The 16,641-nt window shown below is 42.8% G+C and overlaps 1 protein-coding gene across 2 annotated transcripts in view; it reads right to left on the reverse strand.

Moving 5' to 3' along the window:
- Positions 1 to 1,745: 1,745 nt before the first annotated feature.
- LOC147417647 (histone-lysine N-methyltransferase ATXR3-like protein) overlaps positions 1,746 to 16,641 on the reverse strand; it is a 105,245-nt gene continuing 90,349 nt past the window's right edge. The window contains exons 4-6 of one of the 2 annotated variants that reach the window (XM_086507175.1): positions 2,663 to 2,825; positions 2,484 to 2,598; positions 1,746 to 1,957 (exon numbers count right to left, since the gene is read on the reverse strand). In XM_086507175.1, coding sequence (XP_086363301.1) covers positions 2,485 to 2,598; positions 2,663 to 2,825 — 277 coding nt within the window. In that variant the 3' untranslated portion in view covers positions 1,746 to 1,957; position 2,484. Of the gene's footprint in view, positions 1,958 to 2,175; positions 2,599 to 2,662; positions 2,826 to 16,641 lie in introns of those variants that run through there. The other variant, XM_086507176.1, reaches the window with a different exon arrangement.

A 16,641-nucleotide genomic window follows, 5' to 3' on the forward strand; every position in this document is an offset into this window, starting at 1 on the left:
ACATATGCATTGTTCAAGCCCCTTTCACTCATGAATACCCCCTTTCTTCCTTCTCTTACTTAGAAATTTCACTCATTGCCTAGTCCCTTTCCCAACAAAACAGCCATTATTCAGGCCCCCACCTTCATTCTCTTCTTTCAATGATGGGCTTTCCTATCCATCTTTTTTTTTTTCGACACACCAAAGGGCCCACATGGGTAGGTGCTTATCCCTTCCAAATATTAGCCATCTTTCATAAAACTCTAATGATTATTATGCTCGTGTCCATCTTTCATTCTTTTATAAAACTTTAATGATTATCATGCTCCTTTCCGCCTCACAAGACGTTTTCTGCATACGTGTATCTGGCTCTTAATAAGAATGAGAACTCACAAGGTTGAATTCACTATTAAAAAAAGAAGGGGACACTCAAAACACTTCGTCAAACTTATCAAAGCCAAGAGTTTCTTTGCTCTGAAAAGAGCATCGATTTAGCGAATGCATGTAAGATAATTGAAGTGCATTAATGATATGTAAAGCTATACATTCAGATCTAGCAAAAAGTGGATTAATCTAGCAATTGTACATAAAGCCTATTTAAGTGCATCTAGATGCACCACAAAGTTTTGGAGGGATCCTCACAATAATTCCCACATTGTGAGTTACCTCAACATCATGAGCTTCTATGAGGGAGGCACTGCATACCTAGCTAGGTGCAATTGGAGCAAGGGACCGCCGGCCCAATCGTACCTAGCTAGGTATGCGGTGCCTCTCGAGCAAAAGCTCATGATGTTATGCATTGTATGAAAAACACTGAAAAAGACTCCATTTTCTGATATGAGAAAAGTTCTAAATTTTCTTGTGATGAGAGGCTCGTGTCTTTTGCACAGCAATAAACCTAAAAAAAAAAGTATAATTTGTCCCCTCCGAACACGAAACACTCAAAAACATTTCAAAACAAGCATGAAACAGACAGACCAAATGTGTCTCAGATATTGTAAAAATTTGAGGTCTAATTTCAAATGTTAAAATTGATCATAAAATGCAGTGTGTGTAGGAGTTTTGTTATGCATTTCAAAGTAGTCATGACACATTTCCAATCGATTACCTTACACTCTCTTACCCCTTTTTTTCAGTTTCTCCTGAGCCACTTTCCTCTGTTTCTCCTTATCTCCAAGTCTCTCTAACTGCCAAGTTCAAGATCTCCTATTTGCCAATCCTTGCAATTTGGGAAGTTCCCCAATTTCAATTCTCCAAATTCTTGCTTCCCTCCATTTTTCACTTCCAATTCCCAAAAAACACTCTCTTCGACTACTTCCCAATTCTATGAATTATTATTTCCAAGTTGTCTCTAAACTGTTCAATTCTTGCTAATTTGATGCCATTTATAGAAGGAAAAACCTAAATGTAAACTCTGTATTATGTTTCTTGTAACATCGTGGACTCTATGCGTTTAATCTTCCCCTTTGAAACGCCTCGAAACAATGAAACACACAAAATGGTTCTTGTGACATGACCTAAAGATGTAATAAATCTTGCGACAAATCCTCAACACTTGCTTAACACTTAAATTAGAAATACCATTCAGCATTACACATCCTGGTCCCAAAATCTACACTACTATTGTGTAGTTAGTCCATTTCTTGAAGCTGACCAGATGGATCACAAACGAGTAGAAAATGGTCAGAAATGTATGCCACTCACTGGATAATAAAAGCCAGCAGTTGCATTAGAGGCACTCAGAGAGAGAGAGAGAGAGAGAGAGAGAGAGCAAAGACAATATTAATTTGCATGAAGAGCCAAAAAGACTTTCTGGAGCAAACAAAATACATCCTTTGATTGATACATTCCACTTCCAGAGGCGTAAAACATAAAAGAACTCGAGCGTGCCCACTGCACAGAAAAGCAAATTGGGAGAGTTTTGGACGTGCTCCAACTTCTCCTCCATAACAGAAATAAAAATGGAACTTACAATTAGCTGCAAAATAATAGGCTCGTATCAGAAGAGGCGACAAGTTTACAAAACCATAAGTTCAAAGAAACCTCAAGTTACCGACCGTAAGAACGATCAGAGAACAAGTAGAACATGGTAATCATTGACATTTTACCATTCAAGGACAAGATTTCAAGACAATTGTACAGATAACAAAATTAAGATACATTTTACCAAACAAAGAAAGAAACGACGCCTGCATACGAATTTAAGTGAAATTTTCTGATTTCAATTTTTTTTTTTATCAAACAATATCTGTTTTATTGATGAACACAGAAACAAAAGGAATAGGTAAAATAAATAAAGAAACGGTATCTCGAGTAATATACAGCTCGCTCTTACCTAACAAATCTATGGCCAAATGAGAAAGCCTAATCATTATGCCACCACCATTGCTAAGCAGGCCTTCCCTAATGAGCTTCTTTTTTCCACTTCATCAAATTTAGAGAATGCTAAACCAAACCTAACCCCATAGCAGCGAGCAAAAACTGTATAATGAGGATTGACATACCTCAGCCCTTCAACATCTTTCTCCTTTCAGCTGCTTTCAATTTTTTGATAAATTCTTTCTTGTCAACTTTTGCAAAAATCTCATCAAGGTCGTCAAAGAGACCCTCCCACTTATCCTGAAACGCACACAGGGATATCAGAGCTCAAATCTATAGCTTTGAGCAACATCAACAAAGATACCTTATAATCGTTGAACCAAGCCTCATCATAATCGGCCCTCATTGTAAACTCGCTGAGCGGTTCACGATACCATTTCTCCCCGTAGGTAACCGACTCCATGATCTGCTCAATTTCAAACACCTCCCAGGGACGCAGTCCAGGAATGATCTCCGCCAATTCTTTCCTGAGATAAAAAAGGACAAAAGCAATCACTCTCTCTCTACTCTAGATTTATTGATTTTATGCAAATGATGTATGCTGGTGAATGTGCACTAGGGGGTTTCCTTTCATCAAGCGACATTTTGATCCCATTAGCTTCAACGCCTCCTCCAATTACTCTCTGTTATAGAGAGAGAAAATCTGCCAGAATAACCTACCCGTGCCCTCCCAGCAAAGGTGACAGATTTTGCAAGGCTGTCAACTGCTCCATGATTCAACATTTAGTCAAAATTCAAAATTTAGTCAAAATGCTAAGGACAGTTTCCACTGAATAAATGAGATTGTTTTTGAAAACAAGAGCATTCATGCATTCTATCTAATAGCATTAAATAAGCAACAAAGTGATCTTCATGTGCATGAACGTATGTGCACAACCCCATCAAGAAGGGGGAAGGACCGAACCCAATGGAGAGAGAGAGAGAGAGAGAGAGAGAGAGAGAGAGAGAGAGAGAGATGGATTCCCTAGCAAGTGATGCCTTGCACTGCTGCTGCAGCAGTGTCCTGCCGTATACTGCATTCCTGAACACTGCCGCACGCCTGGACTGCACCTTTGCCACTGCAGCGCTACCTGGCTGCCAGTCGTTGCCTTACCAGCACACACTGCAGATGCTGGCTGCCACACTCCTCCACAGGCCATCTGAGGCAGTCGGCTAGCTGCAGCTTTTGCTTCTCTCCGCGCTGGTGGTGGTTAACCCCCCCCCCCCCCCCCCCCCCCCCCCCCCCCCCCACGCCCCACGCCCCCCAAAGACCACCTTCCCCCTATTCTTCCTCTTTTTTTAACCTGTTTGGCTGCTTGTTTTTCAGTGTGCTGCTTTTCTTTTTTATATTTGTTGTTTTTCCTTGCGTAGGGGTTGAGTGACGGATGTGTGTGTGTGTGTGTGTGAGTGTGTGTACCTGTGTGCGGGGTTGTATTTTTTTCCTGTTTCTGTGTTGCTCATTTTTTGTGTTTGCTCATATGTGGGTTAGGTGTGTGGTTGTGTTTGTGGGGATGTGAGTGGAAGCAGGTGGAGTTCGATGTGGATGTTTGAGTATCTTGATTCTCAGGTACTTTGCAACTACTAGCTGCTTCCTAGTTTTATTGAGTCACCACTCGGGGCTTTGTTTATGGACTATGGATCATTAGATGTATTTTCGTTCATATGGATTCTATCATCTTGGTATTTTGATGAGATTACAATTTACCATCTATGTCATATCAGTACTTTTATGAATTGTATTGCCTCTCGGGTCTCGTTTGTCGCATAGTGTGCAAATCATGATTGATATGAAGTTCTTTGTAGTATCATGTTAAATTTCAAAATATTTCGTTATGTATATTTGAGAGAGAACTGAAGCTTATAAATACTTATGAATATATTATCAAGTATCAACCGTATTACAGGTTTTTAGCTTTTTTTTTCTTTAAACATACGGATTTTATGTACCTAACAACTCAATCCATTCGGTACTACGTACATGGCCGACCAAATACGTATTGTACCTTGCGTACCTTTCCACCTTGTAGGCCCCAAAGACTAGCACCCCTTTCAGTATTTCTTTATAATTGAAAACCAACAATCCAAACACTTAGACCAAACTCTCACCAAGCTTTCCGAACCTGTCAAGGGCTGAAATTGCAGGTTTTTGACCCAATTTCGGTAGCATGACAACGCCAAAATCTCTGCAAGTCGAAAGTGCAAGTCTAAGACGGATTCCCTTGCATTTTAGAAGCTTTCTAGTGAGCTGTAAGTAAATTTCAGCGTGCTGTAATTTTGTGTTTCGGTCACTGACAGGTGCCCAAACTCCTATATGACCACCCCAAGACTACCCTGGTGTTATCTTGCAGTTTAGGTGCGAGCCCCTACACCTGCAAATAAACGCAGCAAGCTGCAAATCTCTGTTTTGGATCATTTTGAGCGGAGCAAACACGTCTATGAGTGTCTCAAGAGCTCCCGCATACAATGGGGTACTTCCCCTTTGATTTGGACAAGTTTTCACACAAGAAAACTCTCCTGTTTTGCAATCTATTGAGACTACGTACCTGTGAGGCATTAGCAATTAGCTAATCCGGTTTCTGTTTAGAAAGCTCTTGCCTTGGCAAACGCACATAAAGCCCACAAGATTGTACATAGTCATCAAAGGAGCCCAAATAGTGGGGCGTTACCATGTGTAAGGGGGAGAGAGATGCACGAGAGTAGAATCATCGTGCTACATGAGACAAGGGAGAAGGCAAGCTTTCCATTAAAGTTGTGAACCGGAAAATCCTCACACAAATCTGAAAAATTTAGCCCCTTCTCTCTTTTGGGTGCCCCCAACTGGGAAAAGACCTTCTAGATTGTGTGTTGACGAGCAGGTTGACCTCCTACTGACATGTGTCCACCATGCCCCCCTTATAGTTCAATGTCCTACACCCTCCCAACTTATGAAGTTGTTAGTGACTTGCCAAGTGGCCAAATTTCATAGACGCACACATGCTTCCATACTCATCAGATTTTAGTGCTAACCGGCCCAAACAATCACCGATTGACTAACCACATTCGCGAAGTGAGATGCCCATTTCACTCTAGACGTTTCACACTAGCCAAGCAATGTCCACTTGCACCTTTTCAAGGGTCCGGGGGAAAACAAGCAAAAATAAATAAATAAAAATATGTAATACACATGTAGAGAAGGCGACAGGAAAACCACCTCCTGGTGACATACCCACCCTTGAAATACTGCAAGCGACCTCGCTTGCATGCCAATAATACATGTTGTTACCTCCTGATATCATATATATTCTATGATGGGAATCAGACATATACATGCTTCCGAAAATGTAGCGTTATGCTACCACACATATATCAAACATAGGAGTCTTTTGGTGTACTCTCAAGTACAAACTGTTGCACTCAAATTCTGTATGGAAAGAGTAGATAACAGTTGCTTAACTACTCCTTTAAGCATCATGAACCATGCTCTCACATTGACCCATAGAGCTACATCAAGTCAATGTGGGTTCCATTTGAAAGACTTCAAGATATTATTGCAATAACTGAGGTGAATCAACCAATTGAGATTCTTCCATCAATATGGCATCCAATGATGGATAGTTCTTGAACTTCACCAAGTAGCGTCGTGCAACCTTTCCTCTAATCTTTCGTTCCTTATGTGCCAATATCTATTCAAGAACAAAATCTCATTCAATTCTTCCACTTCCGGCTATTTCTCATCAAGCATATTCTCTGGCACATCACCAATGCACACATTTAAATATCCTAACTTCAATAATAAGAAATTACTCAAAAACATAAGAAAATAGTCCATTTAGCAACAATTGGTCCTCTGTTTTCTTGAAAGTTTCAAACTTCATTGCTTGCCCACCTTCCTTGTAATCCTTAGGTTGATTGAAAGGAGCCAAATTGTCATAAACAAGTGCCTGTAAAAGTGGTGCTCCCAAATTGACCATTCCAGCACTTTGGCTATGGAAAACATGCCAAACCAAATTGTGTTTCAAGCATTCAAAATGACCATAGGCACCCTGAAAACCTAGTTGGACACCTATGTTCCCATACATAGAATTAATCATGCCTGGTTGTATTGTCCCAAACACATTTCCTACCATATAACCTTGCAAACCTTTGGAAGGTCCAGCCATAGCTCGAAACATTGAACCACCTCCAAAATCGCAAGGTTATGAAGTAGGTAATGGGAGGGTCCGACACACCACCTATTCATTACTCCCTTAACAATTCACAAATGGTTCCTGTCCAGATAAAGCAAATTGCTTTGGATCAATGGACATCGCTGGTTACTCACCCGCATGAGCTTTCCCCTTGAGCATCAAGAGAGCCTTGTGCGTATATGTGGGGCATTAGCCCAATTAGCTAATCCGGTTCCACTCTTGCCTTGGCAAACTCACATAAAACCTACAAGACTATACATAGTCATTTGAGGCGCCCAACTCGTGGGGCATATTTAGAGAAGGCAACAGGAAAAATACACCTCCTGGTGACAATTTATGTGCTAAATGTCTGTTTTTGAAAGCTGAAAATTATTGTTTTGCTGTCCCACACCGTGAGGGCATTGGTCTAGCCGGCTATAGTGGTATTAAAGCACAATTCATCTCTCTTCTACAAGCAATCCATCCAGATCGGACATATTATTTTCACCAATGGAGGATTCAAGGGAGATTAGCATCAATAAACAAGCGGGGAAGTATGAGGAAGTGGAGAACGAGGTCCATGGTAGTGATGAAGATGGTCATGAAAAGTCTCTTTACAAAAAAGATGAGAGAGAGGTAGAAGCACACACCCTGTTGGCACACCTTACATCATGGGATGTCTAGAAAGACTGCAAGGAAGAAGGCCAAAATGTCAAGTTTGCACTTTTCATGGTTACAAGGACAAAAAGAAGGCCTTTGCTTTCATAGAACAGTTTGACACACGTTTTTTGGGGGGAAATCTCACAGAAGCCTCCAAGGTTAGGAAGGCTACATGTTTCTTGAAGGGGTATGCTTAGCAGTAGAGTTCAACACTCCTTTTGCAAGGCTAAGTTCCCAGAACATGAGGTGAACTCAAGCAACTTATTGCATCTATGTGGTTGACACTATCCTTCGAAGCAAATACTCTCTCAGCATCGAACCAAATTCTTTGAAGAGAAAGATACCTTTAAAGATTACAATCATAAGTTGTGGAAATTTTATCTTCCTGTAGATTCTTTCCGACTAGATACTCTAGAAGAGCAGTTAGAAAAGTATTGTGGTGGGCTGCCTAAGGACCTTGGAGGCTATTGCCTGAAGCAAAAGGTTACAAGCATTCAACAAATCATGGCCCATGCTCACTACCCGTACAATATCCTTAGATGAAAGCTTACTTTATGAAAAACTGGGGGAGTGGCTTCGGCAAGAAATCATCGCACATGAAAAGACCTTTCTACAGATTGCTAAGCTCAAGGGCTAGTCAATTCAGTTGTGTTTGCACAGGCAATTCAAAGTTAATGAAAGTATGTGCAAAGATACATCAAGGACTCTATGGGGTCCGGTTTTTCTAACAAAGAAGTTTCTATTGGTAAAAGCAACAAATACATACTAGTGAAGGACTCTCATTTTGTTTTGAAAAGAAGGATCATGACATATCCAATAATTCTTCTTGAAATACTTAGTGGTTATACAAAGTATCTACAAGATTACAAAAAAAGTAAAAGGGTGGATCCTTCAAAATTATTTGGAGGTCGACCAAGTGTGACTTGGTGACACCGAGAATAATTTGGATAGAGTGGAGGGTGAATTGGCAAATAACCCTCAGGTTTGGGATCTATACCTTATGCTTTGAATGCTTCTCTGTTTTCACAAGCATCTTGCATTTATGTTTTATAGCTAGAATCGTGATCTACACAAAAAGAGCTTTCATTTGATACCCCATATTAATATTTCTTTTTGTTAGAAGTTTTCCAAAGGAAGGTTCTAGAAGATATTCTAGAAGGAGGACACTTGTTGTAGAGCTTTTAAAAAGGCAAGACACTTGTCACACATGCCTCAACCTTTTTGACAGGTGGCTTGACACTTGTCCCCATGTTACCTTACTTATTCTCTTTGTTCATAATTCAACTCCACCTATAACTTCAGCCTCTTCCACCCTCATTTGAGCATCATCTACTTCTTGAATTTTCACTCTATCTTTAGCCCAAGAAGCCTCTACGCTATCGACATCATCTCCCTCTACATCTATCCTTAATTTCTCTCCAAGTAGACGTTTCTCTTTCTCTCTAGCTTGCTGATTTTCAGGGCAGCAAAATTACAAATCAGAAAATTCAGCTCTACTCTTGAACTTCAAGCTCTTTTTCTCAACATGAATGCAACCAAGGATTAATTGAATCACTCGACTTCAAAATCAGGCATTTGCATATCCACGCAATTTCTACATTATGAAGTTAGCAAGATGTGGTGTTTTATTGGGCATGCCTTGGTTCTACAAGTACTATGCCAAGCTCAACAAAAGAGAACAAAAGATTCAACTGAAGCACAAAAACAAGGAGTTATTGCTGGACTTGAATATACCAACAAATCCAAGCGCGTTGGCGACTTAAAAATAAATCCCATAATCCTTGGATTGCACACATGAATCATGAATGATTTATTTTATGAAATTTCTATGAATTTATGACAAAAAATGATGTCATCCAAGCATCATGTCCTTTTATAGGCATCGGCTATGATATTGGCCACATGACAGATTTGCAGATGCATTCGAGGTGTTTGTAGCTAGCTTATCCCTTTTATGCACACTACCATCACGACAATGAATGCATGACTGGATAATCACTCACGAGGTTTAATTTGGGGAAACGTTGTGTTAATGTTAAGATGTGTGAACATTCTAATCTTTCTTTTGCTATATCTTGCAATCAAGAATAATTGCTTTGATTTTAGAGGACATGTGTGTGACAAGATTTAGGGTTACGGTTTTTGTGTTGAGGTCATAGACGGAACTATTCATTGCATTTGTTTCGTCTCTCTCTCTCTCTCTCTCTCTCTCTCTCTCTCTCTCTCTCTCTCTCTCTCTCTCTCTCTCTCTCTCTAGATTCTCTCTCTCTCTCTCTCGATTCTCTCTCCTCACTATAGAGTGCCGAGTTTCTCTCACTAAACTTGATTTCATATTTTCCCTCTCTAGAATCTCTTGATTAGTAGAATTTTCTTTTTCTCTCTCCGAAAACAGAGATTTCTCTCTCTAACAAGTGAATTTAAAAATAGCATTAAGAAAAGCTCTTTTTTGGTTTTAAGAGAAAACTATTAGTGGCAAGAAAAAGCCAGGAGGGGAAAGGGAAAAGGAAGGGGGGGGGTGTCGGGGCGGGGGGGGGGGGGGGGGGGGGGGGGGGGGGGGGGGGGGGGGGGGGGGGGGGGGGGTTGTGCAACCCTTTGGGGCATCACTTCACACAAAAGACTTGCCGATTGTGACTGCGTGGTTGCTTGAGGACATACTCTCAGATTTCAGCTCTCCAAATGCCTATATCAGAAGAGCTCTAATCTATTAAAAATTCCGGAACCGGGACGCTAAGAGTGGTAATTCAAGGCCACCATCCTGCTTCGACATCGTCTCTCTCTTTCCCTTCACTTTCTACAATTGTTTAAAGTGATAGTGTTCCAGAGTGTTGCAAATTGTAGTCGTCTCTGTGTTTAAGTCCAAGTCCTTGTCGGGAATGATTACAGAGAAGGCGGTAGAGGCCAACACAAGCTCCTCCAATTGGGTTAGATAGGTTGAAAACGCAAGGATCCACCTCTTTAGGTTGCTCTCCTTCAACAAAGCAAGCCACCTGCTTCTCCTTAGCCCATAGGATTCCCGGGTACCTTCATGTAGTTTTGATAGAGATGATGTTTGTCACAAACTGTTGATGTGTCAAACCACTGAAGAACGGAGCCAACCTACAGATCCCGGCTGTAACAGACTTAGACACTCCAAGTCGAGAATCTACCGCGACACCACAATAAATCACTTCAAAACAGTACGCAGTTCACAGTTGATTCGACACTGGCCCGACGGAGTTTCGTGCCTAGAGATGTTGGCCCCAAAGACTGGCGCCCCTTTCGGTATTTCTTTTTGTATTAATCTGCAACTCAAAGTACAAAGGAGTGGTCAGGACTCACTCTCAGACTCTGCATCCAGATGCTCTGAAAGGGAGAGCCTAGGCCACTAATAAATAGGTGTACAAGGGATGCTAAAAGCAGAGCCCAAAAGCTTCAAAATCAAAGCCTGTCGAGAGAGAGAGAGAGAAAAGAGAGAGAGAGAGAGAGAGAGAGAGAGAGAGAGAGAGAGAGAGAGAGAGAGAGAGAGAGAGAAAAAAGCAAAAAAGCGGCCTCTCTCTCTCTTTCTCAAATTGCATAGCCCAAAGCCAAAAGTTGCCACAAACTGCCCTACTTTATTCCGTACACTGCTGCTACGTGTCAGCTCCGGGTTTTGCGCCGGAATTTGCGGGACCCTGTCCGTACGACAGTGCTACGTCAGCATTCAGCCGGATTTCGGGGCTTGTTCCATGCCAGCACTGGGTTGCCATTATGTGTACAATGTGGCCACGTCACCAGTTTGTGACATGTCCCCCCCTTGAAAACATTGTAATCGCCCTCGATTATGCCTGCAAAACAAACAAAAGCCATAAATTGTCTTAGCAGACACTGACTGTTAGTAGCGACGCACTAGGAACACACATCTAGCACATGTACCAATCAACAGTCACATCACACGACATCACAGGACATCACATGACAAATCACATTCAACATTCGTTCGGATCTCAGACCATGATTTATCGGCAATGCAATTAGCAATCGCATCTACATCCACTCAGAACCTCATAGATGCCCGATTGACTAATCCCTATTGCAACCATGTCTATCGAGATCATTCAGACCAAAAAATGTTGCAGTCATTTCGTCTATCAGTTCCTGCACTTAAAAAAGTCAAGAACAAATCAATTTCATATTTTCCAGAATTCCATTTCATAAAGTCATACAACAGAATACTGTCAGCTCTTAGTATCCCTGAAGCTCAAAGAGACATCAGTGACTCTAGTATTCAAAAATCGAGGCATCTGTTGACAAAGGAGCGGAGTAACTCCCCTACTGTGCAAACCCACTGCACCAGATATCCGGCCAAGTTGAATTCGGGGTTCCATTTGGAATAGACTATGCTAAACCAAAAGCTTCAAGGTAAAGTTTCACAATCTGAGGAGTATTTGCTAGGTCCTCCTCCTCCATCCACTTCGCATCCAATGCAAGATAGTTCTTGAATTTAACCAAGAACCGCCTTCTCACTTTACCCTTATTCTCTCTGTCCTTATTTGCCAATATCTGTTCAAGAACAAGGATCTCCTCGTTTTCTTCCACTTCGGGTTGCTCATCAGGCTCCCCATCTTCGAGCACATCACCTTTAAAAGGCTTCAGGAGACTCACATGAAATGCATTGTGAATCCTCCGAGTGTCGCGCAATTTCAGTCGGAAGGAGACATCATTGATCTTTTCGGAGATCTAAAAAGGTCCGTAGTATCGCATACTAAGCTTTGGAAAAAGCCTCTCCTTTCCCTTTTTCTTTCTCAGGCGTGCCTTCTCAAAACGTAAGAGCACCCAATCATTCTCCTTCAATTTCAAATCGCAACGATAGCGATCTGCTACCTTTTTCTGTCTTTCCTGAGATTCTGCAAAGCCTCGCGGACCTTGGCAAAAGCCGTGTCCAAGTCGCGCTTGTACTCATCGGCTTCAAAGATCTTATCTTTTGTGCTTAGGAAGGGTGGAACCTTCGTAACACCTTCAATAATCTCAAATGGCGCCTTCCCCGTCGAAGAGTGCATCGTGTTATTGTAGGCAAATTCCACCAAAGGTAGATACTTTTCCCATTGAGTCTTCTGATCAGAGATGTAAGACTTCAATAAATGTAAAACCACTGAATTGGCAATCTCAGATTGCCCATCAGTCTGCGGGTGGAAAGATGACAAGAACTGCAACAGCATGCCAATGTTCTCCCAAATTGCCTTCCAAAACAAACTCGTGAATTTGGGATCCCTTTCGGAGACAATCGTTTCGGGCATGCTATGTAATCTGAAGATCTGGGCCACAAACAATCTCGCTAAGTGATCCGGCTTGACTGTTTTCTTCATTGGAATGAAATGAGCCTGCTTGCTAAATCTGTCAACAACAGTCCAGATACCATCGTGACCACTCTGAGTTCTCGGGACATCAAAAATGAAATCCATTGCAATACTTTCCCAGGAGCGGGTGGGTATGGGCAAAGGCTGTAACAATCCCAGTGCTTTATGCTCTGATACCACTGTAACAGACTTGGACAATCCAAGTCGAGAATCTACCGCGATACCACAATAAATCACTTCAAAACAGTACACAATTCACAGTTGATTCGACACTAGCCCGGCGGAGTTCCGTGCCTAGAGATGTTGGCCCCAAAGACTGGCGCTCCTTTTGGTATTTCTTTTTGTATTAATCTGGAACTCAAAGTACGAAGGAGTGGTCGGGACTCACTCTTAGACTCTGCGTCCAGATGCTTTGAGAAGTGAGAGCCCAGGCCACTAATAAATAGGTGTACAAGGGAAGCTAAAAGCAGAGCCCAAAAGCTTCAAAATCAAAAGCCTCTCTCTCTCCTCTCTCTCTCTCTCTCTCTCTCTCTCTCTCTCTCTCTCTCAAATTGCGTAGCCAAAAGCCAAAAGCTGCCGCAAACTGCCCTGCTTCATTCCGTACACTATTGCCACGTGTCAGCTCCGCGTTTTGCGCCAGAATTTGCGGGACCCTGTCCGTATAGCAGTGCCATGTCAGCATTCAGCCGAATTTCGGGGCTTGTTCCATGCCAGCACCGGGAAACCATTCTGTGTACAGGGTGGCCATGTCACAAGTTTGTGGCACTGGCCGAGGGGCCTAAACCCTAAGAGAAGCAACAGAAGCAGCAGAAGAAGTTTTACCAACTTGCTAAGTCTTGCCGAGTGGCCTATGTTTAAAGAAGAGTTCCCACCAACTTATGGGACCCCGTTCGATGGGGCCCAGGGGACCTAAAGACATTAAAGTAAAGCGGACACGCATACACACTCAATTTTTGGCATGGAAACTGATGATGTGACACCTACTGTACGGACCCCCAACAAAACGCACTGACTTGCTAACGTGGAAGCCTGTACGGATTTCCGCAATAGCGCTGACATGATGATGTGGCAGTGTACGGATTTCCACACAACGCGCTAGCAGCTTTTGGGCACTAGTGCTTTTTGGGCAGATGCTTTTTGAGTTTCAAGCTTTTCATGTAATTGCTTTTCAAGCCCAAGGGCCTTTAAATATGTGTAGAGGGCTCAATCTCTAGCATGCTTCAGTGTGAAAGTGCAGGGATTGGAGTACCCGCATTGTACTCAGTTGAAGCAATATAAAGAAATTCCGAAAGGGCCGCCAACGTTTGGGGCCAGTATTCTCTCGGGTGGAATTCCGCCACTCCGTGTCGCGTGTGCTCTCTCTCTTTCAGTTCAGTTGTTATTGAAGTGCTAAAAGTCTATTCAATCTGTTCTCTTCTATTGGCATGTGGTGTCTGTCTTGTGACAATGTTCCCCTTCTTGTTCTCACGACGACGTACAAGGACAACTTTCCCCCTCTTGGTTTACAAAAAAATGTAAATGTTAAAAGAGCTGAGAGACTTCTTTCAAAATCCAAGATATACTTTTTGGTGGTGATCGGCTTTATACATTTATCTTGAGGTTGTACCCTTGAAATGTTTGCTTGAAAAGAAGATTGTATTTCGTTGTTTGGGGGGAGGGGGGGGATGAAATGATGTATTAACGTCTTCAAGAGGCCAAAATGACCTATGAGACCAAACCGGTCAATCTGATACCATGTCTCGGTACCAACAAGAGATGCTAAAATGAATCTAAGAGTGCTACTAGCTGGAACTGGGTGAGGTATGTGTTATCACTGATACAATGGGTGCCCAGTACAAAAGGGTGATATAATGCATCATGAGTCTATCCTTACTCTGGATGTCGAGAAAGTATGGCTCAATCCTCTGTTGCAGCTCCTCTCCTTAGTCGAGGGCGTCTCAATCTCCCTAGCTCTAATGCTTGGTCAATGAGAGTACAACGGGTCTGAGTATGAGTTGAGCTTTGCAGTGGTGGTTGCTCCTCTATCCATCCAGTGTCTGGTGTGAAGAAAACGGTGATCTGCCTCTGGGATTGTCTCTCTTCAGATCTCCTCAGTAAATTGTCTCTGTTCTGTGTAACTCAAGTATATACATTCCAAGGCATCTCTAGTCCTGATAGCTCATGACTCTCGAGTCTGGAGAAGGGTCCGAAGCTGTCTCTAAATAGACACTGAAAGCGACACTGTATCTCGTAGTACACTGTGCACTGACATATATAATGCATCTCCGTCTCTGGCTCTATATGGCATAGGCGGCATATCGTGCTGGCTGTTGGTATCCCTCTGAATCTACCAATCCCAATCTCAAGTTGGTAGGAAGATGTCCGTATTTGACCAATGGCACACCGTAACCCATAAGATAGATGTAAATCCATAAAGCTCGGCCGAATCACAAACCCATCCCTTGTGAGTTGGAGAAGATGCTCTTTGTAGATAGCCATCTTGGTACCCAACTCCTGTGTCGTTTCTATCCATGTCCTCCTGGTGTCCACTTGGGTCAAGTCCTCGCAAATGACTCTAGTAATCTCCACCCGTGTAAGAGGTAGCAATGGTGCATCAAGGGAGTACTCGAAGGGGATTAAGTTATCCATGTTGAAGCCATGTATTTGGAACCATGATGACATATGTGCTTACTAGCATGATGTGTCCACCTGTAAAGCTAACTATCTGGAGGACTCGAGGGCCAATATGGCATATCTATCTCTGGTAGTATCCCATAAGCTGTGCATAAAGGAGATTGATCTAGTAAGCGCCTCTATCTCCATGGGGGGGCTACAAACTCCGCTCTAATGATCTCATGTGGCACGGAGGCCTTGGCCCTAATCAACCGAGAGATCATAGATACCAAGGGTCTCTGTTAGGTGCAGCGGAATGAATGTTGTATTTTCTCAAGATTAGTGATCTTTATTGTTCAAGGTTCCTTTTAGTTCTTTAGGGAAAGAGAGAGCTTTCCGTCTTATGGAGAGTGCTATGATCACGAACAAAGTGAATGGATTGTGCGTGCAAGTGAATGAGAGTGAGAGAAGGAGAGAGAAGAGATACGACACCGAGAGGTTGTAAAACCCTCCTCCGAAGGCCCCACTCTCGTCGGCGAGAGTGGTCTACTTTGATTGCACAAAGGTGTACATGCGAATGCAATGGACTGATGCAATGGGACTATGCCGGTGATGACGACGACGACTCGATGGCTGAAATCTGTAGGCTTCTAATCGCTGAATTCGGGGACTGTTTCGGTGGCTGAAAATGACTGTTTTGGCTGAGTTTTTTTGGGCTAAACTTGGGGGATCATCTGCAATTGAATGGGGGCTGATCTGCTACGGTTCTATATGCTGAATTCTGCGTTTTGTCAATGCTGAAATCTGCAGCTCTCTTAGCGTTACTGTTGGCTGAAATCGCTGAGAAAGACTGAGGTCTTGCTGGCGTTTTTGCATCAAAAACACTGAATGAAAATGGGGCGTCTTGGCAATGAAAACGCTGGGCTGAATGGCCTGTGGGAAGTCGCTAGCAATGCCAATCGACGGCGAGGCTGAATGCTGTGGGGAAAACGCCAAGGGAGAGACGGGAGGTATGGCGATGGGGGGGGTACTGCTGAGAAGTTGCCTGTTGAGTGGGAACCTCCTGCTGCCTTTTTTGCCAGAAAGTGCTAACTTGGGTTTGCTTATATATTAACTTAGCAAAATTGCCCTACCTACTTTTGTTGGAAAGTCACTTAAACATAATAAGTGAAAATCCCAATAAATAGGAAAATAGGTTAAATGCACTAGAAAATTCCCCTAACTGATGCTACTGGATTCTGATGGGAATTCCGATGATCATGCTGTGTGCAACCGGAGGATATGCATCTATGCTAAGTCACCGGGCATGCACGGTCTACAAATAGACTCACAAAAGTGCCAGATCACTGCTAATCTAGACTGACTGAACACTGCTGTGGTGTAGCTTGTCCACGGACACATAGGGTTGGGATGTGTCACGTGAAATCCCCTCCTTTTCAAAGTGAGGTACTGGTACCGAACTGTATGGCGTCGAGGGAGATCGCCAACAGCATTCGGAATCCTGAAAGGGACTCTTCGCCGGCCCACTCTGATGTGTGGGTCGTGCGGTACTTGAACTTCATAAAGGTCTGCAACGCTTGCTTCTTTGGGCCGCG

This window comes from Adiantum capillus-veneris, chromosome 30 (genome assembly GCF_014529385.1).
Source record: "Adiantum capillus-veneris isolate H3 chromosome 30, ASM1452938v2, whole genome shotgun sequence".
Taxonomy (NCBI): Eukaryota; Viridiplantae; Streptophyta; class Polypodiopsida; order Polypodiales; family Pteridaceae; genus Adiantum; species Adiantum capillus-veneris.